Source organism: Sciurus carolinensis, unplaced genomic scaffold (genome assembly GCF_902686445.1).
Source record: "Sciurus carolinensis unplaced genomic scaffold, mSciCar1.2, whole genome shotgun sequence".
In the NCBI taxonomy this organism is placed as follows: Eukaryota; Metazoa; Chordata; class Mammalia; order Rodentia; family Sciuridae; genus Sciurus; species Sciurus carolinensis.
The window spans coordinates 1,168,920-1,196,915 of record NW_025920131.1 but is presented as its reverse complement, the minus strand read 5'-3'; the positions used below and the strand labels follow the sequence as shown (position 1 = coordinate 1,196,915).

General features: G+C 47.1%; 1 protein-coding gene across 1 annotated transcript in view; it reads left to right on the top strand.

Moving 5' to 3' along the window:
• The window catches only part of LOC124974102 (cancer-related nucleoside-triphosphatase-like), a 67,179-nt gene extending 47,283 nt beyond the window's left edge, over positions 1–19,896 (top strand). Inside the window, exons 3-4 of the mRNA XM_047537634.1 lie at positions 12,292–12,470; positions 19,828–19,896. Coding sequence (XP_047393590.1) covers positions 12,292–12,470; positions 19,828–19,896 — 248 coding nt within the window. The remainder of the gene's footprint in view (positions 1–12,291; positions 12,471–19,827) is intronic.
• Positions 19,897–27,996: the final 8,100 nt, after the last annotated feature.

The following is a 27,996-nucleotide window of genomic DNA, read 5'->3' as shown; positions in this document are numbered from 1 at the left end:
ATGTTTGGAGTTCTATAAGCCTCTTGTACTTCGTTTTCCATTTCATTCTTCAGATTTGGTAAATTTTCTGTTATTATTTCTTTGAATAGATTGTTCATTCCTTTGGTTTGTTTCTCTAAGCCTTCCTCAATCCCAATAATTCTTAAATTTGGCCTTTTCATGATATCCCATAATTTTTGTAGATTCTGTTCATGATTTCTTACCATCTTTTCTGTTTGGCCAACTTTGCTTTCAAGATTAAATAATTTTTCTTCAATGTCTGAGGTTCTGTCTTCCAGGTGTTCTATCCTATTGGTTATGCTTTCTATGGAGTTTTTAACTTGGTTTATTGTTTCCTTCATTTCAAGGATTTCAGTTTGGTTTTTTTTCAGTATCTCTAACTCTTTATTGAAATGATCTCTTGCTTCCCGTATTTGGTCTTTTAACTGTTGATTGGTGCGATCATTTAATGCCTGCATTTGCTCTTTCATGTCCTCCTTCAATGCCTGCATTTGCTCTTTCATCTCCTCATTAGCTTCCCTGATCGTTTTAATTACGTACATTCTGAACTCCCTTTCTGACATTTCTTCTGCTGTGCTGTCATTGGGTTTTATTGATGTAGTATCTAGGTTTGTTTGGGACATTTTCTTCCCTTGTTTTCTCATATTGGTCAGTTGTCAGTGGGACCCTGAGATATTGCAGTTTTCCGCTATTGGCTTATAGTGTCCCGGTAGATTTCCAGTGTATCACCTCCCAGCCTTCAGTAGCCCGATGTCTTGGAGGAATCTGATAAAGCAGCTCATCAGAAGAAAACTGCCCCTAGCCCCCTACTGGTTCCACGGTTTGGAACTGGCTCTGTGCGGAAATGCTCTCACTGTGGGCCTGCACCTTGCAGCTGGCCGTGTGGGTGGAGCCCACTGCTGGAGTGTGGAAGGCTACCTTGGGAAGGCTCTAGCTGCCCTGCCCAGCTCCGATAAGCCCCCTCTATCTGGGCCTGCCACCCGGGCCGAGCTTTACCCAGTGGGCAGACTCACCCGTGGCTCTATTTCAGTCCGAGTCTCTCAATGCCTCCCCTTCTTAACTCCTGGGTTCTGGAGTGACTGGGGGTGCAGTCTCCCTCTAGGCCGCCATCTTGTATCGCCCCGTGAAAAGAGCCTGCAGCCGGAGTGGGCAGAGCCGCCTGAAGAGGTCTCTGGCTGCCCTGCCCTCATCCCAGAGGCTGCTTACGGATCGAGGCTCTCCGCTGGTTCGTTGCCGGAGTACGCTGCGCTGTAGTGGCTCCGGGACTCGGAGCTTGTTCTGGTCAGAAAGGCTCTCACTAGCGGGCCAGTTCCGTTCCGAGAACCTGGAGAAGCTGGCTGTGTGGGCGGGACCCATCGCCGGAGTGCGCAGGGCTGCCTGTGGATGACTCTAGCTGCCCTGCCCGGCTCCGATAAGCCACCTCTATCTGGGCCTGCCACCCGGACCGAGCTTTACCCAGTGGGCAGACTCACCCGTGGCTCTATTTCAGTCCGAGTCTCTCAATGCCTCCCCTTCTTAACTCCTGGGTTCTGGAGCGACTAGGGGTGCGTCTCCCTCAGGGCGCCATCTTGTATCGCCCCATGAAGAGATTAATTGTTGCTTTTATTTCTTGTGCTATGGGAGTCCTGTTGAGGAAGTCTGGTCCTAAGCCGACATGTTGAAGCTCTGGACCTACTTTTTCTTCTATAAGATGCAAGGTCTCTGGTCTGATTCCGAGATCCTTAATCCATTTTGAGTTTAGTTTCGTGCATGGTGAGAGATATGGGTTTAGTTTCATTCTGTTGCATATGGATTTCCATTCTCCCAGCACCATTTGTTGAAGAGGCTATCTTTTCTCCATTGCATATTGTTGGAACCTTTGTCTAGTATGAGAAAATTGTATTTATTTGGGTTTGTGTCCGTGTCCTCTATTCTGTACCATTGATCCACCTTTCTCTTTTGGTACCAATACCATGCGATTTTTGCTACTATTGCTTTGTAGTAGAGTTGAAGTTCTGGTATTGTGATACCCCCTGCTTCACTCTTTCTACCAAGGATTGCTTTAGCTATTCTGGGTTTTTTATTCTTCCAGATGAATTTCATAATTGCTTGCTCTATTTGAGTGCGGTACAGAAATGGGATTTTAATTGGGATTGCATTGAATCTGTATAGCACTTTTGGTAGTATAGCCATTTTGACAATTAATTTTTCCTATCCAAGAACATGGGAGATCTTTCCATCTTCTAAGATTTTTTTAATTTCTTTCTTTAGTGTTCTGTAGTTCTCATTGTAGAGGTCTTTTACCTCTTTTGTGAGATTGATTCACAAGTATTTTATTTTTTTCGAATCTATTGTGAATGGAGTATTTTCCTAATTGCTCTTTCTGAAGATTCACCACTTATGTATAAAAATGCCTTAGATTTATGTGCATTGATCTTATATCCTGCTACTTTACTGAATTCACTTATGAGTTCTAAAAGTTTTCTGGTGGAATTTCCAGGTTCCTCTAAATATATAATCATGTCATCAGCGAACAGGGATAGTTTGAGTTCTTCTTTTCCTATTCGTATCCCTTTAATTTCTTTGGTCTGTCTAATTGCTCTGGCTAGAGTTTCAAGGACAATATTGAAAAGAAGTGGTGAAAGAGGGCATCCCTGCCTTGTTCCAGTTTTTAGGGGGAATGCTTTCAGTTTTTCACCATTTAGAATGATATTAGCAATGGCCTTAGCATAGATGGCCTTTACAATGTTAAGCAATGTTCCCACTATCCCTATTTTTTCTAGTGTTTTGAGCATGAAGTGATGCTGTATTTTATCAAATGCTTTTTCTGCATCTATTGAAATAATCATGTGATTCTTAACTTTAAGTCTATTGATATGGTGAATGACATTTATTGATTTCCTGATGTTGAACCAACCTTGCATCCCTGGGATGGAACCCACTTGATCATGGTGCACTATCTTTTTAATATGTTTTTGTATGCGATTTGTTAAAATTTTGTTGAGATTTTTTGCGTTGATGTTCATTAAGGATATTGGTCTGAAATTTTCTTTCCTCGATGTGTCTCTGTTTGGTTTAGGTATCAGGGTAATATTGGCTTCATAGAATGAGTTTGGTAGGGTTCCCTCCTCTTCTATTTTATGGAATACTTTGAGAAGTATTGGAATGAACTCTTCTTTAAAGGTTTTGTAGAACTCGCCTGAGAACCCATCTGGTCCTGGACTTTTCTTTGTTGGTAGGCTTTTGATGACTTCTTCTATTTCATTGCTTGAAATTGGTCTATTTAAATTGTGTATGTCCTCCTCATTCAGTTTAGGCAATACATATGTCTCTAGAAACCTGTTGATGTCTTTGAAATTTTCTATTTTGTTGGAGTATAGATTTTCAAAATAGCTTCTAATTATGTTTTGTATTTCAATCGTGTCTGTTGTGATAGTTCCTTGTTCATTCCAAATTTTAGTGGTTTGAGTTTTCTCTCGTCTTCTCTTTGTTAGTGTGGCTAAAGGTTTATCAATTTTGTTTATTTTTTCAAATAACCAACTATTTATTTTGTCAATTTTTTGTATTGTTTCTTTTGTTTCAATTTTGTTGATTTCAGCTCTGAGTTTAACTATTTCCTGCTTTCCACTACTTTTGGTGTTGGTCTGTTCTTCTTTTTCTTGGGCTTTGAGCTGTAGTGTTAGGTCGTTTAGTTGTTGAGTGTTACTTCTTTTATTAAATGCGCTCCATGAAATAAATTTTCCTCTAAGTACTGCTTTCATAGTGTCCCAAAGATTTTGATATGATGTTTCCTTGTTCTCATTTACCTTAAGAGTTTTTAAATTTCCTTCCTAATATCTGCTGTTATCCATTCATCATATAATAGCATATTGTTTAATCTCCAGGTGTTGGAGTAGTTTCTGTTTTTTACTCTTTCATTTATTTCTAACTTCAATCCATTATGATCTGATAGAATACAAGGTAGTGTCTCTATCTTCTTGTATTTGCTAACATTAGCTTTGTGGCATAATATATGGTCTATCTTAGAGAAGGATCCATGTGCTGCTGAGAAGAAAGTGTATTCGCTCTTGGATGGATGATATATTCTATAAATGTATGTTAAGTCTAAATTATTGATTGTGTTATTGAGATCTGTGGTTTCTTTGTTCAATTTTTGTTTGGTGGATCTGTCCAGTGGTGAGAGAGGCGTGTTAAAATCACCTAGTACTATTGTGTTATGGTCTATTTGGTTTCTAAAATTGAGAAGGATTTGTTTGACATACATGGATGAGCCACTGTTTGGGGCATAGATGTTTATGATTGTTATATCTTGCTGATTTATGCTTCCTTTAAGCAGTATGAAATGTCCTTCTTTATCCCTTCTGACTAACTTTGGCTTGAAGTCCACATTATCTGAAATAAGTATGGATATACTCCAGTTTTTTTGGTGAGTCCATGTGCATGGTATGTTTTTCCCCATCCTTTCACCTTTAGTCTATGGGTATCTCTTTCTATGAGGTGAGTCTCTTGGAGGCAACATATTGTTGGATTTTTCTTTTTAATCCAATCTGCCAGTCTATTTCTTTTGATTGATGAATTCAGGCCATTAACATTCAGGGTTATTATTGTGATATGATTTGTATTCCTGGGCATTTGGTTCATTTTTTAAATATTATTTATTTATTTATTTTTTTGACAGCACTTGGTTCCTCCTTTATTTGACAGTTCCTTTAGGATAAGTCCTCCCTTGGCTGATTTGCTTCTTGTTTTTTATCTCTTCCTCATGGAATATTTTGCTGAAAATGTTCTATAATGCTGGCTTTCTTTTTGTAAATTCTTTTAGCTTTTGTTTATCATGGAATTATTTTATTTCATAGTCAAATTTGAAGGTAAGTTTTGCTGGGTATAAGATTCTTGGTTGGCATCCATTTTCTTTCAGAGCTTGAAAAATGTTGTTCCAGGCCCTTCTAGCTTTTAGGGTCTGGATTGAAAAATCTTCTGATATCTGTATTGGTTTCCCCCTGTATGTAATTTGGTTCTTTTCTCTCAGAGCCTTTAAAATTCTGTCTTTATTTTTTATGTTAGGTATTTTCATTAAAATGTGCCTTGGTGTGGTTCTGTTGTAATTTTGTGTATTTGGAGTCCTATAAGCCTCTTGAACTTGATTTTCCATTTCATTCTTCAGATTTGGGAAATTTTCTGATATTATTTCATTGAATAGATTGTTCATTCCTTTGGTTTGTTTCTCTAAGCCTTCCTCAATCCCAATAATTCTCAAATTTGACCTTTTCATGATATCCCATAGTTCTTGGAGATTCTGTTCATGATTTCTTACCATCTTCTCTGTTTGTTCAACTTTGTTTACAAGGTTAAATATTTTGTCTTCAATATCTGAGGTTCTGTCTTCCAGGTGTTCTATCCTATTGGTTATGCTTTCTGTGAAATTCTTAATTTGATTTATTGTTTCCTTCATTTTGAGGTTTTCTGTTTGGCTTTTTTTCAATATCTCTAACTCTTTATTGAAATGATCTTTTGCTTCCTGTATTTGCACTTTTAACTGTCGATTGGTGTGATCATTCAATGCCTGCATTTGCTCTTTCATCTCATCATTCAATGCCTGCATTTGCTCTTTCATCTCATCGTTTGCTTCCCTGATCATTTTAATTATGTACATTCTGAACTCCCTTTCTGTCATTTCTTCTGCCACGCTGTCGTTGGATTCTATTGATGTAACATCTAGATTTGTTTCGGGTATTTTCTTCCCTTGTTTTCTTATATTGTTCAGGAATCAGTGGATCATTAAGATATTGCAGATTTCCTCTATTGACTTATAATGTCCCTGAAGATTGCTAGTATATCCCCTCTTATCCTTCAGTAGCCTGAAGACTTGGAGGAAGTTGAGAATGAGGTTTTTCACAAGGAAGCTGCCTCTCTAGGGGTGGTGACCCTCAGGTGGGGTATATTCCCTGAGAGTGGGCAGAGGTGCCTCCACTTGTTGACCAATGGTCATTCAAAGGGGAACTAGGCTGCAGGCTGAGGCAAGGCCTGTTTGAGCCTGTGTCTCTGGTTTTACCATCCTTGTGGGAAAACCTCACCCGGCAGGGAAGACTCACCCGGTGGGGAGGTCTCACTGGTCAGTTCCCTCCTAGAGGTTCCCCTCAATCTACAACTACCGCCTGGGCTGGGCTGCCTTCCTCTGCAATGTTCCCAGGGGCCCGGATCTACCGCCTGGGCCTGGGAGCCTCACCCTTTGCAGCGGAGTCTCCTTAGGCTGCCTCTCCTCAGAGAATCTGCCCACAGTCCTGGAACCTTCGCTTCACTCCTAAGCGTGTCTCTGTGTGCCTCTTCCACCAAGAAACCGCCTAGTTCCTGGGACCCTGGTCTGCACCTAATCGCCTGGCTATGCGGTCCCTCCTCTGAGCCGCCACCTGGAGCGCCGTACAATAGCTCCGAGTCCCAGAGACCCGCCATACGCCTCTCGTTCCGGACAGCCGCCCGGTGTTCTGACGCAGTCACTAGGAATCCAAGGAACTCACTTTGCGTCTCCTCCTCCCGCCAACCGCCCGTAGCCCTAGGCAGTCACTCGGAGTCCAAGTGACCACCCTGTTCCTCTTCCTCCTCGGGGTAGCCCCCCGGATGTTCAGGAGTGGTCGCTCCGAGACCAAGCGACCCACCGCGCTCCTCCTCCAGGCAGGCCACCGGTGTTCAGGAGCGGTCGCTTTGAGTCCAAACAACTCACCACTCGCCTCCTCCTCTGAGCAGCCACCCGGAGCTCTGATGCAGTCACTCCTAGACCAAGAGACCTGCCGGGTTCCTCCTCCTCTTCCTGTGGGCAGGCCCCCCGGTGTTCAGAAGTGGTCTCTCTGAGTCAAAACAGTTCGCCGTGCCGCTCCTCCTCTGGCAAGCACCTGTAGCTCTGATGCAGTCACTCCTAGACCAAGCTATCCACCGTGTCCCTCTCTTCCTCTGGGCAGCCCCCCGGTGTTCAGAGGCGGTCGCTCTGAGTCTAAACAGCTCGCCACGCAGTTCCTCCTTTGGCAACCGCCTGTATCTCTGGTGTAGTCCCTCCAAGTCCAAGCGACCCGCCGTGTTCCTCCTCCTCCTCTTCCTCCGGGCAGTCCCCCAGTGTTCAGAAGCAATTGCTCTGAGTCCAAACAGCTCCCCACGCAGCTCCTCCTCAGGCAGCTGCCTGGAATCCCAGTGGTTGCTCCGAGTCAAAGCGCTGTGTTGAGCCGCCTCCTCTATGATGTTCCCAGTTGCCCGTGTTTACCACTCCAGCGGGGGGAGAGGTGTCTCACTGGGCAACTCTACTTCACAAAGTTCCCTGCATTCTGGGACTACCGCCCCATCCGGGACGCCTCCCCAATGGGAGAGACTCACCCGGCAGCTTTGAGTTGGTCCCAAGTCTCTCACTATCTCCTCTTTTGAATCCTGCATCCTGGAGCAACATGAAATGCAGCCACCCTCTAGTCTGCCATCTTGAAAAACCCCCAGTTTTTGATTTCTTACTGGATCAATTGTGGTATTTGTGCCTTTTGGTATTTTGTCCATTTCATCTAAGTTATATATTAATTTTATTTTGTAAACTTGATTGTGTTGACTAAAGTTTCATTTCTTCATTTAGCTCTTTTCCTGTTTTTTTTCTTAATCAGTCTACTGAAAGCTTTTTCAATTAAAAGGAACTTTTCAAAGAACCAGCTTTTCATTTTACTGATTTTCTATTACCTAGTCTTTGCATCTGTTTATCACATATCATCAAGTCCTGGATCAAGTTCAGGATCCTGAATAGAACATACCCAAACTCATCTCTGGAGACTCTCAGCCTAGTGGGAACACAGATAGGAGATGAGGACAGGGATCCCTCCAGCAGTGCCATGAGTGCAGTGCGGGGATGGCTGGGCCCAGGAGGCCAGGAAGGGGCTGAGTAGCTGATATCCACACTGAAGGGAGGAGAGGAGGAGAGTATGGGGGTGACGGGGAGCGGTGGTCCAGAGAGAATCTTCTAGATGGCAGGAGTGAGGAGGAGGAGGAAGGTGTGTGTGGGGCACAGGTGCAGGGCTCTGGGGCCCTGTTGAGGATTTACAGAGTGATTTAGGGAAATGGAACAATGTGAACTCATCTCAAGAGCTTTCCACTGCTCCAGGACTGAGGTTCAGCATGCCTCCAGTGGACTGGAAGGCCCTATGTCAGCTGACCCTGCTGCCTCTGAGGTCATCCGGCTGTGCTGAAGCCCACAGGTGTCAGGGTCATCCCATCCCAGGCTCTCAGACCCTTCCATCTTGGTTGCTGGCACACTGTCTTCCTGGGTTGTGCCTCTGCCCCTGAGCACCAGAGCACAGTTGAACAGCGCAGGGGTTTGGTGGTTGCCAAGACTGCTGCAGTTCAGAGCCAGCTGCTGAGGACCCTCGATTTGGTGGGGTCTTCTCCCCTGTTGGTGGGGCTGCAGCTCCCCAGCCCATGAGTTAGTTCTCTGCCTCTGCTGCACTCACCTCCACCCTCCTCACACTCCTTCCCCTGAAAACCTCCCCCTGCTGAGTTTCATGGGAGCAGTAAGAGAATGTGTTGTTTTTCCACCAGATACCTCCATCTAAATGTCCAAAGAGCAAGTGAGATGCTTTAATGAAATTCCAAGGAAAGAGTCTGACTTTGAGCATTGGATCAATACACAGAATTGATTTTTAATTCCTTTCAGCAGACAGAGTTCTGGGAGAAGAGGGTGCACGCCTGATGTCTACCTGCAGGGTTACATAAGCGCTCTTGTACTGACCACATCAAGAGATTGCATCTGTCTTCTTAATTAAGAAACAAAGACAGCTCTGGACTCTGATCAGCAGCACAGACCTTCAGGCGCGGCCCCCACAGGGCATTCCTACCCAGTTAGGGATTGGATTTCTTTTCTAGAGCAAAAATGTCTCTCCCATCCCCCAAACATTATTGCGATGAAGAAAGGAGAAGGAATTAGAGTTTAGCTTTTATAAAAACACAAAGATTAGGTGACAAAAATAGGAGTGTTTGAATAGAAAGGTTTTGCTGTTGACAGGTGGTGACAGGGTGGGCTGGAAGCTCTAGAAACCCCAGGGAAACAGGTGAGACCTTCCATCCAGGGCCAGTGTTGAGCTTGCAAGACCTGGGAAAGCAGATCTGACAAAGTTAAGAAATGTCTGTCATGTGTAAGAGCCTCACTGTGGGCAAAGGGTTATTTGAGTCCTTTTTAAAAATACTATGAAAAATGTAAGGAAAATAATTCTCAGGTTAGACCAGTGTGGCATGCCCATTGGTCCCCAGGGAAGCAGGACTGGCCAGGAGCTGACAGCACCGTGGGGTGGAGGAGGCCCAGGAGGCTCAGGTCCGCAGGCTCACCTCAGCATGGGTATCTGCCACACTTTGCAGACCAGAGCAGAGATGGAGCAGAGCAGGGGCATGGAAGGGGAAGGAGGGAGGCCAGTGCCCATGGGAAAGGTCTTGGGCTTCTAGGAAGCCCCCTGTAGGTCCAGCTGGGTTGATCGCTCATCCAGGACTGACCTCACCTTACTTGAGAGCTATCACATTGTTTTCCTAAATATTGAAATTTTCTCTGTCCATGGTAAAAAAAAAAAAAAAAATTTGTAAAAAAAGGAAGGACAATGTGAATTACTCAGGTCTTACCATGGCATAGCCACTGCTGGCATGTTTTGCCTGCCTGGCTGCCTAGTCTGTTTGTTCAGTCATCCAGAACGGAAGAAACAGCCCCTCCCAGTTTATAGGCCCAGTTTGTTTTTCCTACAGGCTGACTAAGTGATCTGACGTGGTCTCATATCTTAATAATCTTCAGAACTGAGGTTCATGATTGACTCTCTGAGTGGGCATTTCATCTTTGATCTACTGTGGTTACCTCCATGTCAGATACCTTGTTCCCAGTGGGAAGTAACCTTGCCATCAAGCAGGAGCTCTGCCTCTAGTGGGGCTGGCCTCCCACAGTGCCTGAAGGGTAGCATGGTGTGAGGAGCCTGGTTCCAGGGCCACTCTGGTCCTCTGTGGTGTGAGGACAGACTGTCTGGCACATTGTAGGTACCTGATTCAGTTTCAAGACACTTCCTGACCTCGATTTGCATTTTTAAGGTTCTAATGAGGTTTCAGAGTTTCCTTTGTTTGGTTTCTTTAGTCTAAATTATTGTGGAATTCTTCTTCCCATTCCCCCTTTGTAAGGCAGATGACCTTTTTATATTATTGATTCGGTTTTTCTGCTTGTCACTTAGTTCAGTCCTATTCAAATTTAACATAACATTTTACTTTATTTTTCTTCTTCCCTGTGCTTTTAAAAAAGCACTTATGCTTTTGGTCCACCTGGATTTATTTCAAATGTAACATGGGAGACAGTTGGTTTCCTTCCAGATACTTAGCTAGTTTTGCTAAAACCGTTTATGAGACAACTCATATCCAATCAGTGTATTTTGCTTCATAAGTCATGTTTAAATGTGTGTGCAAAATGCTCAAGGGCTGTCCCTCATCGATGCTGGACCTTCATTTCTGCATCAGTACCGCACTGTTTAATTACCATTGCAACATTGCTCCCCACGCATTGGTCCTCCTGCATTGTCCTGTGCTGGTGGTAGCAGCGTGGTGGCGTTGGCCGTTAGTGAGTGCAGACTGTCCGCTTGGAGGCTCCATCCTCAGAACACTGCCTCTGCGTTCCTGTTTTACTGAGGTCTTCCTGGTGGCAGTGTCTGCCAGGCAGAGCTGTCCTGAGCTGTGGAATTGAGGCCATGTTGGAGGTCACATGGGGTGATGGAGACTGTGCAGAGCAAGGGCCCTGTTGATGTGGAGGACGTGGTCATTTTCCAGACAGCCTCCTTCCCGTGGCTGTGGTGGGGTTCCTCTCTCTCCCTTCTTTAGCATCCTTCCTGGGGAGGCTGTTTGCAGGGCTCTGAGCAGCATGGTATCCTCTGCAGGCCCTACAGGCAAGCAGATTTAACTCCTCCTTGAAATGCGTGTCCCACCAAGTTGAGGCACCTTGGTGAGCCAAACCCCCAGCTGGGATTGTAGCTGAACTTCTCTTGCCCCCAGCCGCTTGCCAGTTGTCACCACCTCCCTGTAGTTGGCAGTCTGTTCTCCCCACTCCAGGAGGTTTCTAATAAAGAGAAGGACAGCCAGTGGCAGAGATAAGAGCTTTGCTCCAAAGTTCTAATAGTGGTAAAATTTTTACTAGCATGTGAAACTTTTTGAAAACAATCTGAATGCTGCTGGTGGTGAGGACAGTGGTCCCTGCACCTGTGGTCAGGTCTGCTGCCCAGCAGGTCACTGGCTGAGCATGCTCCATAAGGTGGTACTCACGCCTGTGCCTTGGCTGCCAGGCACAAGTGTTCTACCCCTGGAGAGCAGTTTCTTCATAGTGAGAGGGGTTTCTTGGACACAGTTCCTGGTTCCTGGGAAGGTGTGCAGGTGTGTGGCACAGAGTGTGGCTGGGGCCTGGGAGTGGGGCCCCTTGTTTTGGTCTCCAGGACTCCTCACTGTCTCAGTGGGGGGGCACCTGGAGAAGGTATACACACCTGCCTTGCAGCAGCTGGGCAGCCTGAAGGCGCTCTGCTCTGTGGGGCTTCCTTGGCGTGGTGGTTCTGGTCATCCTGGAGCACTGGGGTGACATCTGCCGTGCCTGTCAGGGCCCCTCCACAGCTGGGTCTGTATTTGCTGGGAGAGGGGCCAGAGTGGCTGTTGATCTGTCCCGGGGTCTCACAGCCCAAGCCTCCAGGCTGGTTCTCAGGGTCCGTGTCACAGGAGGGGTTCTTTATGGTGCCCCTCTGCCTGTCAGCTGGTAGGACCTTCTCAGTCCCAGGAAAGCTCTCCCAGCCAAGAACCTGTATGTTGTGGGATCAGCGATGGTGTGCTTGGGACCCTGAGGGGCTTGTAGGACATCCAGGAGGAGCCGCAGCCTGGCTACAGACCCTGACAGGGACACTGGGGAGCCGTGGAGCACCCTGTGCTGTCAGGCCTGGATGGGAGTGCCCAGTGCTATTCTAGACCTCTTGGAGCAAGACTCAGAGTTGGAGTCAAGAGACCAGCATTGCCATGGTACTCAGCCTTGCTGTCTCCTTTCTCTAAACCTGAGGTATTGGGGTGCCCTTTATTTTCTGGGTACATGTAAGCATAAGGTGTGGTCACTGTTGGAACCATTGTGAGGAATAAAATATTGCAAGAAGCCAGGAATTGGGGACTTAGTGCTTGGTGCTACAGGCTCCTAGGTTGCCCTTCTCATGAGCCTGCATGTGAGGACAGCCTGTGACACGCAGGGCCTTGTGAGTAGTGTGGCCAAGTGTCTCCATCCCCATGTGGGTTCCTGCAGAGGCCTTGGACCCTGAGTGTGTGTCATCGATGAGATTGGGAAGATGGAGCTCTTCAGTCAGCCCTTCATCCAGGCTGTGCACCAGACTCTGTCCTCACCAGAGACCATGGTTCTGGGCACCATCCCACCCCGGAAGGGAAAGCCTCTGGCCCTGGTGGGGGAGATCCGGGGCAGGCCTGACGTGAAGGTGTTCAGTGTGAGTGCGCCCTGTCTGCAGGTGCCCTGCCCTTGACTGCTCCTCTGCTCCCTACATGCCCCTGTGCTGCAGCATCACTGAGTTGAATCTTAGGGGTTTAGAATGTCACCATCCTCCACACACTGACGAACGTTGGGAGCCCCCAAGTGTCCCAACCTGCTGCCCTTCTCGGTCCCTCTCGTGCCTCTGTGTCTTCTCTGCTGCCCTCCTCTGTGCCTGCAAGTGCCCTTGGCAAGCTCCACTCATGCTGCCCCCACCCCAAGTTAAATGCTTCCCAGAGGCAGATGGTGAGTGGAAGGCACGGGCCTCAGCAACTTGGAGCAGAGCGAGCGCCTGCCTCACTGGTTGAAAGGACCCTGGCCCGCTAGCCCTGCTGGGATGTTGCCACCAGTGCATCCTGTGTGTGGCAGTGAAAGACCACATTGGGTTGGACCAGCCAGATCTGGGAGGCATGTGCACCTCCTTCAGGGGTGCACTCCCTTGGCCAGTGCCAACTGAGCACCTACTGTGTGCAGGGCACTGTTCACATCTTGGTGGGTCCGTTCCCCAGTGGCATGGGACCGAGTGCAGGAGCTGAGTGCCACAGATGCAGGAGGTGGTTCCAGCTGCTACCGAGGGCTGGGAAGAGTCCTGGCAGCATGGCTGGGTGGCCTGGTGGTGGGCAGCACTCAAGGGAGGTCTGTCCCAGGAGGTGATGTCTGAGTGAGGCTGGAAAGGTGTGAAGGCCTAGTCCTCATGTCAGTGGCCTCATAGCCAAGGGCCACCACCTGCCCCTCTGTGCACCACCTCCAAGGTAGAGGTTTGTGATGACAGTGTCTGTGGCCATGGAGGCAATGGTGCTGGAGGAGCAGAACATGGCACTTCCATGCTGGAAGGCTGGGCTTGGTCCCTTGTTAGCATCAGGGACCCGAAAGTCAAGGGAGGGTCAGGGGAGCTGAGGACCATGTCCAGAACTGTGTGCTGTGTCTTAAGATGAGGCCACGTCCCCACTCCAGAGGAGAGACTGTCCTCCAGCAGGGGTATCATTGCTTCTAGTGGGGCACCGAAGACATCAGCTCTGAGAGAGCTCCAGAAGGGGGCCACACACCCCGCTCTTCTCCAGCCACCATGCGTGTGACCCTTGTGGTCCTGGCTTAAAAACGAGAACCTTCATGTCCTTACCAGCAGACTGAGTGGTTGGCTTTTGTGTGTCTTGGGTCTTTTCTGATCTCCAGAGACAGTGGATGTCTGGATCTGTCTGAGAGTGACCTGTGCCCACGGTGTCCTGGAGCAGGCACCTGTGAGGAGACCTGACCAGGAGGCAGGCAGGGCCAGGGAGAGGGGTTCTGAGGAGAGGGGCGGGAGGATTCACAGCTCCTGAAGGAACAAGAGAAAGCAGCCAGCTCCAGGCCCCAGGTGGAGCTGCACAACTCTGCCTGGCTGAGTGAGCTCCAGGGTGGGGGGCATGCCACCCAGCCAGTGCCATCCGCTCATCACATTGTGCCAGGCAAGCAGCTAGTGGATGACAGACTTGGCCACAGGTCACTTGTCCTGATAGCCATGTGTGCTGCAACTAGAATGAAGAGGTGGCTGGCAGATATGGACTTCCAACCATGGTGCTGGAGTCAGGGAGTCAGGGCAGGACTGGGCCCAGCATCCTGTGTTGCCTCAGTGACCATCACAGGCTCTGGAGGCAAATGAAGAACTGAAAGTCTCAAAGTGAAAGTTTCAGCAAAAATAGAGACAATAGAAGAATCACAGAAAAATTTTACAACCAGGAAGTACAGTAACCAAATTTAAAACATTAATCTGTGGGCCCACCTTCTGAGGATGACAGAAGAAAGAACTAGCAGACTCGAAGATAGAGCAGCAGGCAGTATAAAAACGTCAAGAACGAGCCCTGGGGACGGATGGGACACAGTAGACCAGATCTCCCCGTGTTTGCTAAAGACAAACCTACAGATTCCAAAATCCTGCTGTGAACCACAGCTGGGTAAACCGAAGAAATCCGTGCCAAGAACCTCAGGAACAGACCTGTGGGCACTGACTCGAGTCCCAAGAGCAGCGAGAGAGAAGCAGCACCTGACTCTTGATGCACCGATATGCAGCTGGAGATGCCCATCGGCTCAGGGCCCCAGGGTTGGAGCAGCAGCCCAGCACCCAGAGGATTCCGTCCAGGTAAAGATCCGTCAGGAGCACGGGGGCAGGAGCACTGTGCGGAGGTCGAGCTGCATGCTGGTGGCAGTGTCTCAAGCTCCTGAGGTCATGTTTGACAGGTGAGGCAGGAATGGCAACACTCAGATGTGTAGGTAGACAAAGAAAGACAGTCTCCAGAAGGAAGGTATCTTCACGCATCTGCTGTCCAGCAGACAGGGCTGGGGAGCTGCGGCGGACTGGCCTCTCCCCCACTTAGTGAGCCTGGCACTGCTCCCTGCCCCATGAGGCAGGCACCCCTGCCGCCTGGAGGGGACCTGCCAAGCAAGCATTTGTGGGATGTGTCCAGCCATGGCTGGGTAGAAGGGAAGGTCAGGCAGGGTGGACAGGCCTCTGGAGTGGGCAGAAGGCCTCTCCACATGCCACTTGAGCACAGGCCTGAGGCAGGAGGAGGAGCAGGCTAGTGGAGCTGGGATGAGAGTTTGTCTCCTGTGACTTGCTGTCGAGTTCAGAGGGGACTTTGCCATTGCATGCTATTGGTTTCTGAGAGAGAAGTCACCGACTTGGTCTTCTGCCTTCTAGTCCACATTGTCGGGGTTTCTAGAGCCCCCGGCCTTAGACATGGTCAAGATGGCGCCTGACGCTGAGCCAGGGGCGGCCGGCTATACAGTAAACAACCAGCGAATTCCAATGATTGGCTAGTTAACGATGTGATTAGAGCATGCCCCCCCTCGTGTACCCATCCTGTGCCTGCAGCTGTCCGTGTTTATCTCGTGTACTCTCCCCTGATTGGTTGAAGTGTATATAAGCCTGGTGGGTGGGAGAGTAGCGGGCAGAAGCTGAGGAAGGGACGGAAGAAGCGGAAGAAGCGGCGGCGGAGACTGGAGCAGAGCTGGAAGCTGGAAGGAGCTGGGAAAAGGGAAGCTGAGAGTGCGCAGAAGCTAGGGGTAAGAGAAGCATAGGAAAGAAACTGTGCACAATAAACTTCCAAAGCTTCAGACGTTTGCCGTGTCTCTCTCTGCGGGCAGAGGGGACGCGACACCACATCACAGCATTGGCGAGGTTCTGAGCCACGTCACATCCTCTGCAGTGGGAGCTCGTGGTGTGATGAGCCTGGCACCTAGCCTGGTGCCTCGTGTCCCTGGCTGCAGCGGGGGTGCTGTCTGGCATCCAGGCTGTGATGCTGCCTGCCTGCCCCAGAATGCTCCTGCCTCTGCCCCCTGCTGTCTCCCCTAGGCTACAGCAGAAGCTGAACTGCCAATGTCAGCCATCATGTCATCCCACCTTGGTCTGCCCAGGTGCTTCCCTGACCTGCTGGGCACTGCTGCAGCTCCTGGTCCTGCTGGTTCTGACTGGAGGGAGACCTTCCAGACCCCATGAGGGTCTTGGAGGCGATGAAACTGCCATGGCTTGTGTACTGACTATGGCCTTCCTGAAGTTATATTGCTCTTTCAGAACATTGTCCATATTTTTTTTCATGACTTCTAAAGCCTATTGGTCTCTAAATATAACACTAAGAACTGTTTTTGTTTTGAACTTATTTCAGTATTTGGCTCATGGAAGCTAATTGTGAAAACAGTAGGTAACGGCCATGTTGATGCCTTGGAGGCAAAAGGAGAAAGCTTTTGTGGGTCGAGATTACTGGAAAGGGGTATGTGTACTTTTCCTAGTTTTCTAATTAACTGGGCAGAGCAGACCAGCAGGTCGGGGGCGTGTGTGGGGTGCTAGGTGCGCAGACTCTACCTTCCACAGCACATGTGGCGAGGGCCAGGATCCACCCATGCCTGCAGCCGGGGCACTGGCATGTCAGTGGGGTGCAGATTCTTCTGTGACTCAAGTCCGAGATGTTATTTGATTTTTCTGTTTTATAAAATGTTAATATAACCAAAAGCTACTTTAATAATAAGAATTCAGAGCCCTTTAAACTTGCTTCTTCCACAAAGCCATTTTTATTCTTTCAGTTCTCACTTTTGGGTTGTAGGATCATAAGCGTACTAGAGGCTAGGTCCCAGCTTCTTTCTATTTGGAAGTTTTTAGACCTCCTTCTCTTCTTGCTACATGTATTTTAGACAAACAGGACATAAACTGTTTTCTTCATAGCAGGAATTCAATACTGTCCCCGGTTCACCGCACCTTTGTTCTTTGGATGCAAAACCAGGCCCGGGGCTCTTTCACCAACTGCTGGATACTACAAGATCAGAAGTCAATGGCAGTGGGTACTTTTTGTAGAAATTGAGAAGCAAATCCTGAAATTCACATGAAAATACAAGGGGCCCAGCCAGAATAATTTGCAAAATGGACAGTGTTGAAGTACTCACCCTTTCTGATTTTAAAATTTACTCCACAGTAGTTGAGACTGTAGTACTGGTGTCAGGGTGCACATGTAAACCATTGGAAGAGAGTGGAAGTTCAAAAATAGACTCTTGTGTCTATGACCACTTGATTTTCCATAGGGAGACTGGGCAGCGTAATGGGAAAAGAGCAGTGTTTTCCACAAATGCAGCTGGAAAACTGAATATCCACATGCAAAAGAATGAATTTGGACCCTTCCTTTACACTGTGCACAAAATTAACTCAAAATGGTTTATAGATTTAAATTTAAGAGGTAAATCTATAGAACTCTTGGCAGAAAATATAGGAGTAAGTCTTTGTGAACAGCAATTGGGCAAAACCTGCTATGAAAGAACACCCAGAACTCAGACAGCAAAGGAAAAAATAGATAAATCAAATCACACCCAAACCCTAAACCTTTGTGCTTCAAAGGACCCAGCAAGAGTAGGAAAGAGCACACAGAGGGGAGAAGATGCTGGCAAATTATGTATCAGATGAGCCCAAATCCTAGAACAAAAAGACAACTTTAAGAACTCAACAATAAAGTAAAAATAAACCCATAAAAATAGACAGAGACTCTGAATGGGTATTTCTCGACAGAAGCTATACAGGTGACCAGTAAGCCCATGAAAGGCTGGGCAGTGTCAGGGGCGGCTGGGAAGGCACACCCCTTGGGGCACCTGAAATATGACTGAAAGAAAGAAATGGAAAATGGCGGGCGTTGGTGCCTTCACACTGCTGGTGGGATCTCAGTGGTGCTGAAACTGGAAAACAGGTGTAGTCCCTCAAAAATTAAATTTGAGTCACTCTGAAAACCAGCAATTCCACTCCAAGATATTTACCCAGAAGAATGGAAAATATGTTCACAAAAACCTTCAATGAATGATCACAGCAGCATTACGGCCAGAACATGGGAATCACCCCAATTCTGCGAAGGGATAAAAGAAACGTGATACCTTCATACAGTGGGTGTTATTGGCAACACAAAGAACTGAAGTATTAATGGTTTCATTGTGCAACATGTGTGAACGAGTGTCACCTCATGCTGAGTGAAAGTAGCCAGGCACAGATCACATACCTGTGATTCCACTTGTAGAGAATGTCCAGGAGAGGCAACATTACTGAGAGAGCAGATAGAAGTGGCTGCCAGGGGCCGGGGAGGGCAGAAGGGGGTAACTGGAAGGGGCTTCTGTTGGTGATGAAATGTTATTAGATAGCGGTGAGGATTTTAAACTCTGAATGTACGCAGTGCTGGGGATTGAACCCAGGGCCCTATGCTTGTGAGACCAGCACTCTACCAACTGAGCTATATTCCCAGCCCTAGAATTCTACTCTTGAGGTGAATTCTATGATATATGAATTACATCTCCATAAAACCACCCCCCTCGCACACACATACACACAGAAATCAGGTAGAAGAGCCAAGTGGAGAAGAAGTGGCACCACTCCCCTCTCTAGAAGACTTGGTCACCACTTAGACATTGACCCACATCCCTCTCCAACATGGCAGAGGGCCCCACATGGAGTGAAGCATGGTGCCAGCTGGGGTGGCTTCCCCTTCTCACAAAGCCACTCATCTAATCCTGGTTGCCTCCTGAAGACCCCACCCCCACATGCCATGCACTGAGGGATCAGGGTTCCACACATGAACCTCTGGGGACACAGTCAACTCTGAGCAGGCCTGCTGGGGGCCAGCTGCTCCTCCTCTCAGGCTGCCAGCACTGACCTCTGCAGGCCTACAGTGCACCCTCCCTCATACCAGATGGCTTTGCTTGTGTCCCCCTCTGTCCAGGTGCCCTTCCGCATTGACCACCTGTCAGGGTCACGTCCAGATGCACCCAGCTGTGGAAGCCTTTCTGAGCCCTGTTGCCTCCCACCCAGGACCTGCTACCTCTCTGGACCCTTCCTGGGGAATCTTGGATCTCCCCCATCCTTGTTCATACTACATCTCCTCTAGTCTGCCACCTCCATGAGGTCGGTGTCCTTTCTGTGGCATCCCACCCTCGGCCCTGTGCCCATAAATGTGGGGGCCAGGGGAGGCACAGTGACAGGAAGCATCAGCCCTGCCCTCTCCCTGGTGCCTCTGCCCCTTTTGTTTTGGCAGACGTGTGGTGAGGGAAGAACTGAACACAGGGGCAGGGATGCCAGGATTGCTTCCCGTGCTTGCTTGTTGAACGTCCTTGTGTTGTAAGGGTACTGCCTATGGAGAACACGCTGGGGTCAGGAGGCTGAGTTATGGTCTGCACCTTGTCATCCTTGCTTCTCTGGCTCAGCCCCCTCCTCCTCCAGGTGAGCCAGGGCCCCTTGCAGCACTTGAGTCCTCCAAGCCCCTGGCGAGCCAAGTAGACGTACTGACCTTGGGAGCATGCTTGGATTCTGGGTGTCCCTGGGTCTCAGTCATTTGCTGCTCTGGTGGCTGCTTCTGCTCCATGTTGACTGTCCATCTGCCCTACCCACTCCCTGCCTTCCTTACAGCTCTTGGTTCACACTCTTCCTGAGTCAGGATCCATTAGCACTCAAAGTTGCTGTCCTATCTTATTTATTCATTTATTTATTTATTTATTTTGGTACCAGAGATGGAACCCAGGGGTGCTTAACCACTGAGCCACATCCCCAGCCCTTCTTATTTTTTTATTTTGAGACAGGATCTTACTAAGTTGCTCAGGCAGGCTTTGAACTTGGATCCTCCTGCCTCATCCTCCCCAGCTGCTGGGATTGCAGTGTGCGCTACCTCACCTGGCTTGCTGTCCCTTGGGCTGTCTCTGCAGAGCTGATGGTGGGACTGGAGACACCTGTCCTGTCTCAGACCTCCTGCTGGCCTCCCAGCCTTCCCAGCTCTCAGGGTGAAGGAAAGGAGGGAGGTCTGAGGCCTGCTCCCTCCTTCCTCCCACAGGTCACCAAGGAGAACAGAAACCACCTTTTACCGAATATCATGGCCTGGGTGCAGAGCTGTGGGAAGTGAGACCGGCTGGTGCCTGTTGTGCTGCCCTGCAGAGATGCCCACTGGAGCTCAGCCTCCTGCCCTGTCTCCAGCTGCATGCCTCCATGCATCTGGACCCTGTGGCCAGGGAGACTGACAGCTGCTTCCATAAACATTTGGCAAGTCCAGGTGACCTTGGGCTGACCAGTATCCCCTCACAGCCTGTTCGTGCTCAGGGCTTTCTGTTCATTTCCTCTTCAGTCATCTGCGTGGTCAGGGTAAAGTGGGAACTGAGCAGAGGTGCTCAGTCCCTGGAATTTGTCCCCTTTGAAGTTTGTCCTTGTGTGGTTGGTGGACAGTGAGTTCACTGCCCGTCGATTTTGCGTGTCATGGAAATAAAACCCCTCTGCAGGCTTCTGTCTCCAGCACTGAACTGTTATTCCTCAGAAAGCCATTGGGGTTCCCTCCCCATCTCTTGTGTATTCTTCGTTAGTTGCTTAATAAAATTAAAGCAAATGTAGTGTTTCAAATACATGAGTCCTTGTGTGGCTGGCCTTTGGAGTGTCCTGCCACCTGCCACTCAGACTGAAGGGTGGCAAGGCCTGGGCCCAGGTTCTTTCAGAGCCCTGCCTGGGCTGTGGGCTTGGGTGCATTTTTTTAACCTTTTTGAGCCGTTTCCCTTCCAGGTAAAGGCAATGGTTGTCCTCAAAGCAGGTGGTGAGACTGCAAAGGGAACTGTCCTCAGCACTGGGCTGTGCAGTCGAGAGGAAGGCTGCAGAAGTCTGGGTCAGCCCCCAGCAGAGTGCCGCAGAAGAGGGAGGTAGGAAAGCCTGGGCACCCTGGGATTCAAAGATAATGGTACTGGAGTGACAGCTCTGTGTTTGTAGGTCACTTTGGGTGATGATCTGTGAGTTTGCAGGCTTTTTAGCAACTAGCGTCAGCTACAGAATCACTGGCATAAAGGCAGTGTGTCCCTGCTCTGTGACTGACAGGTCTGTGCATGTGCAGACAGGTGTCTGAGCAGGGCGCTGAGCAGTGCTGAAGCCCAGGCTTGAGCACAACCAGGGCCTGCCACCCAGGGAAGGCCCCATGTCAGCTGCGCTCTTCCTGGGCAGCTTTCAAGCTTGACCTGGACATTTGTGCTTGAGGGGTTGCAGCAGGAGGCCTGCTGGCCTGGGGACACTCCCTCACAAAGGGCCTCCTGCCCAGGGGAGGAGGTGCTGTCTCCACTGACCCTGCCCTGCTGGCTCCATGCTGCATCAAGGTGTCCACCAGGCTGGCTGACTGCAGCCACAGTCACCAGGATGAGGAGCACTGACCAGTGTGGGTTATGGCCTTCAGTGGGCCAGAATGGCCACCACCAAACCTGGGAACCTAACCTCATCAAAATTGAGGATATCAAGCCCTGCAGGGGCCCTGCCAACCCCAGGAGAGTGGTGGAGGGAGGGGGCAGGCAGATGTCCCTGCTGTGTCCTCCTGGGCCCTGCACCCAGACCTGGGCTGCTGCCTGCCCAGCTGAAGCAGGACCCCACATACAGCACCTTTCCGGGGTTTCTGGGCAGTAGTGGCGTGTGCACAGGGTTCCCTGGGCTCCCGAGTAGAAACGTGTCCCCTCTGCACTTGTCCCTCAGAGCTCTGTGTTTCAGGATGACTGTTGGCTGAACTCTGATTTTGTCTTAAATTAGGAAACCAATGAAACCTACTTCAAAACAGATGGAATGGCTATTTTGGGATCTGTGCTTGTGGGGGCAGGGGTGTTGCTCTTCCTGAGTATGGAGCTGGCTCCGTGGCCTGGCTGTGGGCTGGGACCAGATGTGAGGGGTATTTGGGGCTGAGTGGCTCTGGAGCATGTGCTCTTTCCAGCACACCCTGCATGCCTCTGTCAGGCCTTCTGCAGGTTTAGTGTGCACGTGCCCCAAACCTCACAGGTGACGTGTAGCTGTGATGCTGTGGCAAGTTCTGCCATGATTCCTGTATTGCCATGTCAGAGAATGCTCAGGGGCACGTGGGAGATGTCATACAATCCCTGTCACCAGTCAAGGGCCTGAGGAGGGGCACTGGCAGTCCAGCAGTCAGACTGGGTCTTAAGGAGAAATGCCCTCCGGGGTGCACAGAGCAGATGCAGTGCTGCTTGTGTGAAGAATTTTGGCTGGATGAGAGGCTGGTGGGATGCAGAGCAGGTTGGGGAAGGCTTGCAGCCCCACGCCCTCCTCTCCTGGCAGCCCTGGTCAGACACTCCACGCCAGGCTTACAGATGGACTCCTCTTAGCTCTGAACAGGTGACTTGGGGAGGAGAGGACGAACCTTTAAAACTGGCCACCAGGGAGATGCTCCCCGTAAGGTTGCAAGTTCAGTTGTTCACCCCAACCCCACCCCAAGTCCCAGGGTGCTGGTGATGGCAGGACGCCTTGCCCCTTTTTCCCTGCTGCCTTGGCAGGGGCCACATCCAGGAGGACTGGCCCTGTGTGCTTATGAGTGGATGGGAAGGGAGACTGGGGCCGAGGCACAAGCAGGTCTGTGGGTAGCAAAGTGCTAGTGTCAGGGATCTGAGAGGCGTTCACCAGACAGGAGTCTCAACAAGATGCAGAAGGGAGCCGTCCTTCTGAGCGTGAGGGACATGTTTTAGAAATGGCAGCAGACTCAGCAAAACTCAAGCACCAGATGCAACAATAACTGTAAATAATTTAATTCCCAAAACAAAGGCTGTGCAAGTGTGCTCGTGGTGGGGCATGTGTGTGGAAGCACGAGTGTGGAAGACAAGTATGCAGGCCAGGGAAGCACTTGGCAGTGTAGGCAGGTGGAGGAGCCCCCGTGACCCTGGCCTCCAGACCTGGTCCCCTTACCAATGGAAAGGCATTTGCATTGTTCCAAATGTTGGTGAAGATGTGTAAGAACACCATAACTTTCACATATGTATTTTTATCTGGACATACTCATTGACTTGAGCACTCTATCTGATACCCATGTGTAATTTTTCACTCCAGTTGGTATGAGAATTATATTTCTGGCCCATGGTGATGTTTTGTAACATCTGCTCCTTTCATATGCATTTCCCCCTCAGCCTCAGCTAGTTTTCCCTCATTCAAGCATTGGTCAATATTCAGGTGCTGATTTGGGGAGATTTCAGTGGATCTCTGGAGCTTGCTCTGTTTGCAGCTCAGAAAAGAGAGAACTCCAGAACCTGAATAGAACTGAACTCTGATAGGAACTCCAGCTCCTACGGTCTCCCCACTGAACCAACACCATATTTTCATCTCAGACCACATGCTTCTCCTGTGTCTGTCTCCCTTCATAGCAGCCTGGAAGCTCTGTCTAGGTGGGGAGCTGGGAAAACTTTACAACCTTGTGCCTTGGCATGTTTGTGTCTCCCTGCCATGAGATTACTGTTCCATGATTTCTATTATCCTACATCTGAAAATCATTATTTTATGTTTCTGAAATTTTTTTTTTTCTAATTGAAATCAGAACGTTTAATCTGGCCCATGATACTTAGTCTTCTCTGGAAGTAGAAGCAACCTAATTCATGTTGTTTACTTAATTTCTTTAACCTGGATATGCATAATGACTGTAGCCATTCTCCAATCCAGTGACATAAATACCATGACAGTGATGCAAATGTTCTCATACCCATTGCCTTACTTAGAATGATTTGAATTTTATGCTGTAGGCAACTAGGAATGAGACTTTTGTATTTTTAAAGCAAGATGTGTTTATCCTTTTAATAAATATTGATAGATTTTTCTCCCCAAATTTTAAACTTCAATTTATAGAAGCAAAATGAGAGTATTTTTCCCTGTTTTTCTCTTAACATTGTAATTCTCTTAAAATTTTTCCAGTTTATGTTTATGAAATAATTTCTCCTATGTAACCATTATTTATACTTGACAAAGAATCTTAAGTTTTATAGTTTTTTCAATTACTTGAGATCTTTAGTAATATTTGTAGCTTTTAGTGTAGAAGATTTGAAAACCTTTTCCTAGGTTTTTCTAGTTTTATGCAGTCATTTAAAAAACATGTGTTTGTTTGTTGTTGGCATGTAGAAAATTCAATTATTTGAAAAAAAATTAGTCTTGTATCTAATGGCCTTGACAATTTTATTTGTTACAAGCTAAGAGTGTATTTTTTTATATTCTAGGTGTACTATTATTTTATCTACTAATAAAGACAATTTTCTTTCTACATCTTAAACCATGTATGTGTGTGTTTTTGTATATATATATATTTTCTCTTTTCTGTTTTCTGTCATTCTGCGAATAAGGCCTGTGGGAAATTTCTGAATAGAACTGATGATGGCTGTTAGACTCGTTCCTATCTCAGGGGAAAAGCTGTCAATAGTTCAACCTTAAGTGCCATAGTTGCCAAAAAATTGTTTCTATCAGATAAGAATGCTTCCTTCACTCATTTAAAAAATATAATGATTGTTTGTTAAAATTGATTGCTTTTTATATTATTTTTTATTTTTACAGACTGCATTTTGATTCATTGTACACAAATTGGGTACATCTTTTCATTTCTATGGTTGTACACAATGTAGATTCATACCATTCATGTAATCATACATGTACATAGGCTAATGATGTCTGTCTCAGTCCACCATTTTTTATACCCCTGCCCCTTCCTCCCTCTCATTTTCCTCTATGTAATCTAAAGTTCCCCCATTATTCTCTCATTTGCCTTCTCCCAACCCCCATTATATATCATCATTCACTTATCAGAGAAAATAGTTACCCTTTACTTTTTTGGAATTGGATTATTTCACTTAGCATGATATTCTACAATGCCATCCTTTTATCTGCAAATGCATAATATCATTCTTCTTTTTGGCTGAATAATATTCCATTGCGTACATATACCATAGTTTCTTGATCATTCATCTGTTGAAGGGCATCTAGGTTGGTTCCACAATCTAGCTATTGTGAATTGAGCTGCTATCAATATTGTTGTGACTGTGTTACTGTAGTATATTAATTTTAAGTCCTTTGGGTATAAACTGAGGGGTGGAATAACTGAATCAAAAGGTGGGTCCATTCCAAGTTTTTTGAGGAAACCCCACACTGCTTCCAGAGTGCCTGTACAAATTTGCAACTCTACCAGCATAATAAAAATGGACCTTTTTCCCCACATCCATTCCAACATCTATATTGTTTGTGTTCTTGATAATTGCCATTCTAATTGGAGTAAAACAAAATCTTAGAGTTCTTTTAATTTGCATTTCTCTAATTACTAGAGATGTTGAACACTTTTTCATATGTTTATTAATTGCCTGCATATCTTCTCCAGTAAAGTGTCTGTCCAGTTCCTTGGCCCATTTATTGATTGATTTCTTTGTATTTTTGGTGTAAAGTTTGGTAAGTTCTTTATAAATTTTGTATATTAGTGCTCTATCTGAAGTGCATGTGGAAAAGGTTTTCTCCTACTCTGTAGGCACTCTTTTCACATTATTGATTGTATCCTTTGCAGAGAAAAAAACATTTCAGTTTGAATACATTCCATTTATTGATTCTTGCTTGATTTCTTTTGCTTTGGGAGTTTTTTTTTTTTTTTTTTTTAAGGAAGTTTGATCCTGAGTTAACATGATGAAGATTCGGGACCATTTGTCTAATATTTGGTGCAGAGTTTCTGGTTTAATTCCTAAGTCCTTGATCCATATTGAGTTGAGTTTTGTGTCGTGAGAGCTAGAGGTTTAATTTGTTTTACTGCATATGGATTTCCAGTTTTCCCAGGACCATTTGTTGAAGAGGCTATTTTTTCTCCCTTGTATGTTTTTGACTCCCTTTTCTACTATGAGGCAACTGCATTTTTGCAGGTTTGTCTCTGTCTTCCATTGTGTACTACTGGTGTACCTGTCTATTTTGGTGCCAATACCATGCTGTTTTTGTTACTATTGCTCTGTAGTATAGTTTAAGCTCTGGTATTGTGATACCTCCTGCTTCACTTTTTCTGCTCAGGATTGTTTTGTCTATTCGAGTTCTCTTATTCTTCCAGATAAAGTTCATTGATTTCTCTATTTTTATAAGGAATGTCATTGGGATTTGAATTCAAATTGCTATGAATCTCTATAGCACCTTTGGTAGAATGGCCATTTTAACAATATTGATTTTGTCTATCCAAGAACATGGAAGATTTTTCCATCTTCTAAGGTTTTCTTCAATTTCTTTCTTTAGTGCTCTGTAGTTTTCATTGTAGAGGTCTTTCACCTTCTTTGTTAGATTGATTCCCAAGTATTTTATTTTATTTTTTGAGGTTATTGTGAATGGAGTGGTTTTCCTAATTTCTCTTGCAGAGGATTCATCACTTATGAATAGAAATGTGTTAGATTTATGCATATTGATTTTATATCCTGCTACTTTACTGAATTTATTTATTCTAGAAGTTTTCTAGTGGAGTTTTTTGGTCCTCTAAATATAGAATCATGTCATTGGCAAATAGTGACTTGAGTTCTTTTCCTATTTGTATCCCGTTAATTTATTTCAATTTACCTAACTGCTCTGACTAGTGTTTTAAGGATGATGTTGAATAGAAGTGGTGAAAGAGTGTGTCCCTCTCTTGTTCCAGTATTTAGAGGGAATGCTTTTGGTTTTTCTCCATTTAGAATGTTGTTGGCCATGGGCTTAGCATAGATTGTAAAGTGCTTTTTAACCTCTATTGTGATGATCCATGATCATCAGATGGAGATTTTTGCAATGTAAATTGATTTTCCAAATGAAATGCAATCATTTTTATCAAACTCCAGGTTTGAAGGGAGGCAAGGGACGTATCTCCACCAATTAGAGCACTGGAAACTGCACCAGACTGACAAGCAGATGCAAATGCACTCCACAGATAACCATCTCCAGCTCAGCCATCGAATCCTCAAAGATAGAGCACCAGAGGAGAGAAAGAACTTTGGTGAGGAATGATCATGTTAGCATGGAATTGTGCACCATGAGGACAACCCCACAGAGTGGCAGGTGGCAGGCAGAGATGAAGACACAAGTCAAAATATACCATGAGAACATGAAGCAGGAGGGAAGGGGCTTCCCTCAGAAACTGGAAAGTCTGAGGATAAGTGACTAGAACATAGCTACGTGGAAACCCTGGCAGTAACAGCCTCAAATAGATTGCAGATTGAAGTGTGAAAGGAAAACCTCTCCTAACCATCAATGCTATACTGGTCAGCAAGTGGACAAGGTCTATGCCCACCATGGGTACTGCTCTGCAGGTGCCCCAGGAGACCACACAACTTCTGTCTCATCATGGACCAGAGGACAAACTGCTAATCCATCAATATGAGGAGTGAAAACAACAGGCTCTATTTTTCTAGGGCAACATTCAGCAGTAGAGTAAACCACAGCTACATGTGACTCTAGTGACTAATCTCAGCAAGATGAGTTTCTCATGAAAAAACTTTAGTGAAAAACACACAGATGCAGTGTGGAATCACACACCAAGGAGGTACTTTAGAGTAAACTGAGAATGTCCTAATGTGGTTTGTGCCTAATTTAGTGCCTATTGGCTCAGCTCATTGAGATTCCTGAAGGTGACCAAGGGAGACAACTCTACAGTCACAGAGTGACTGCAGCATGAATGACTGAGCTCCTCAAACTCTCCAGTGTTCTTCCCCAGCAGAGGAACTCCACAGGTCAGCCTATCCCCTGGGTGTGTCCTTGGCACCCCAAGGCACAGACATGTTCCCTCAACACCAGTGGGGCTGTGTCCCCAATAAATCCACGTAAGTCAAAATACACCAAAATCCATCTAACCACTGCACCTCTCAGCTGAGCCACACAGGGCCCTGAGGAGGTCCCCATCTCAGAGCAGGAGGCGACTGGGAGTGGCACCTCACCTCTGCCTGCATGCTGCACATCTCCAACGTGTCAAAAGAGCAGAATTCAAAGTAGATTCTATTGCATGTGCCTCAGTTTTGCACCATTATAAAGTTAAAAAATTATAAGTGAAACCACTAAGGCTGGGGACTTCCTGAAGACACTGAGGCCTGGGGAGGGGAAACAGACAGAGAGCCCAGAGTGCATCCCTGGCTCATGTAACTGGTCCCTTGCTTCCTTTTCTGGAGTCTGGCAAGGGAGTTGTGCTGAACCAGGGGGCCCTGAGCTGTGGAGCCTCAGGCAAGCCTTCTGTGTGCTGGACATTTCCTTGGCTGAG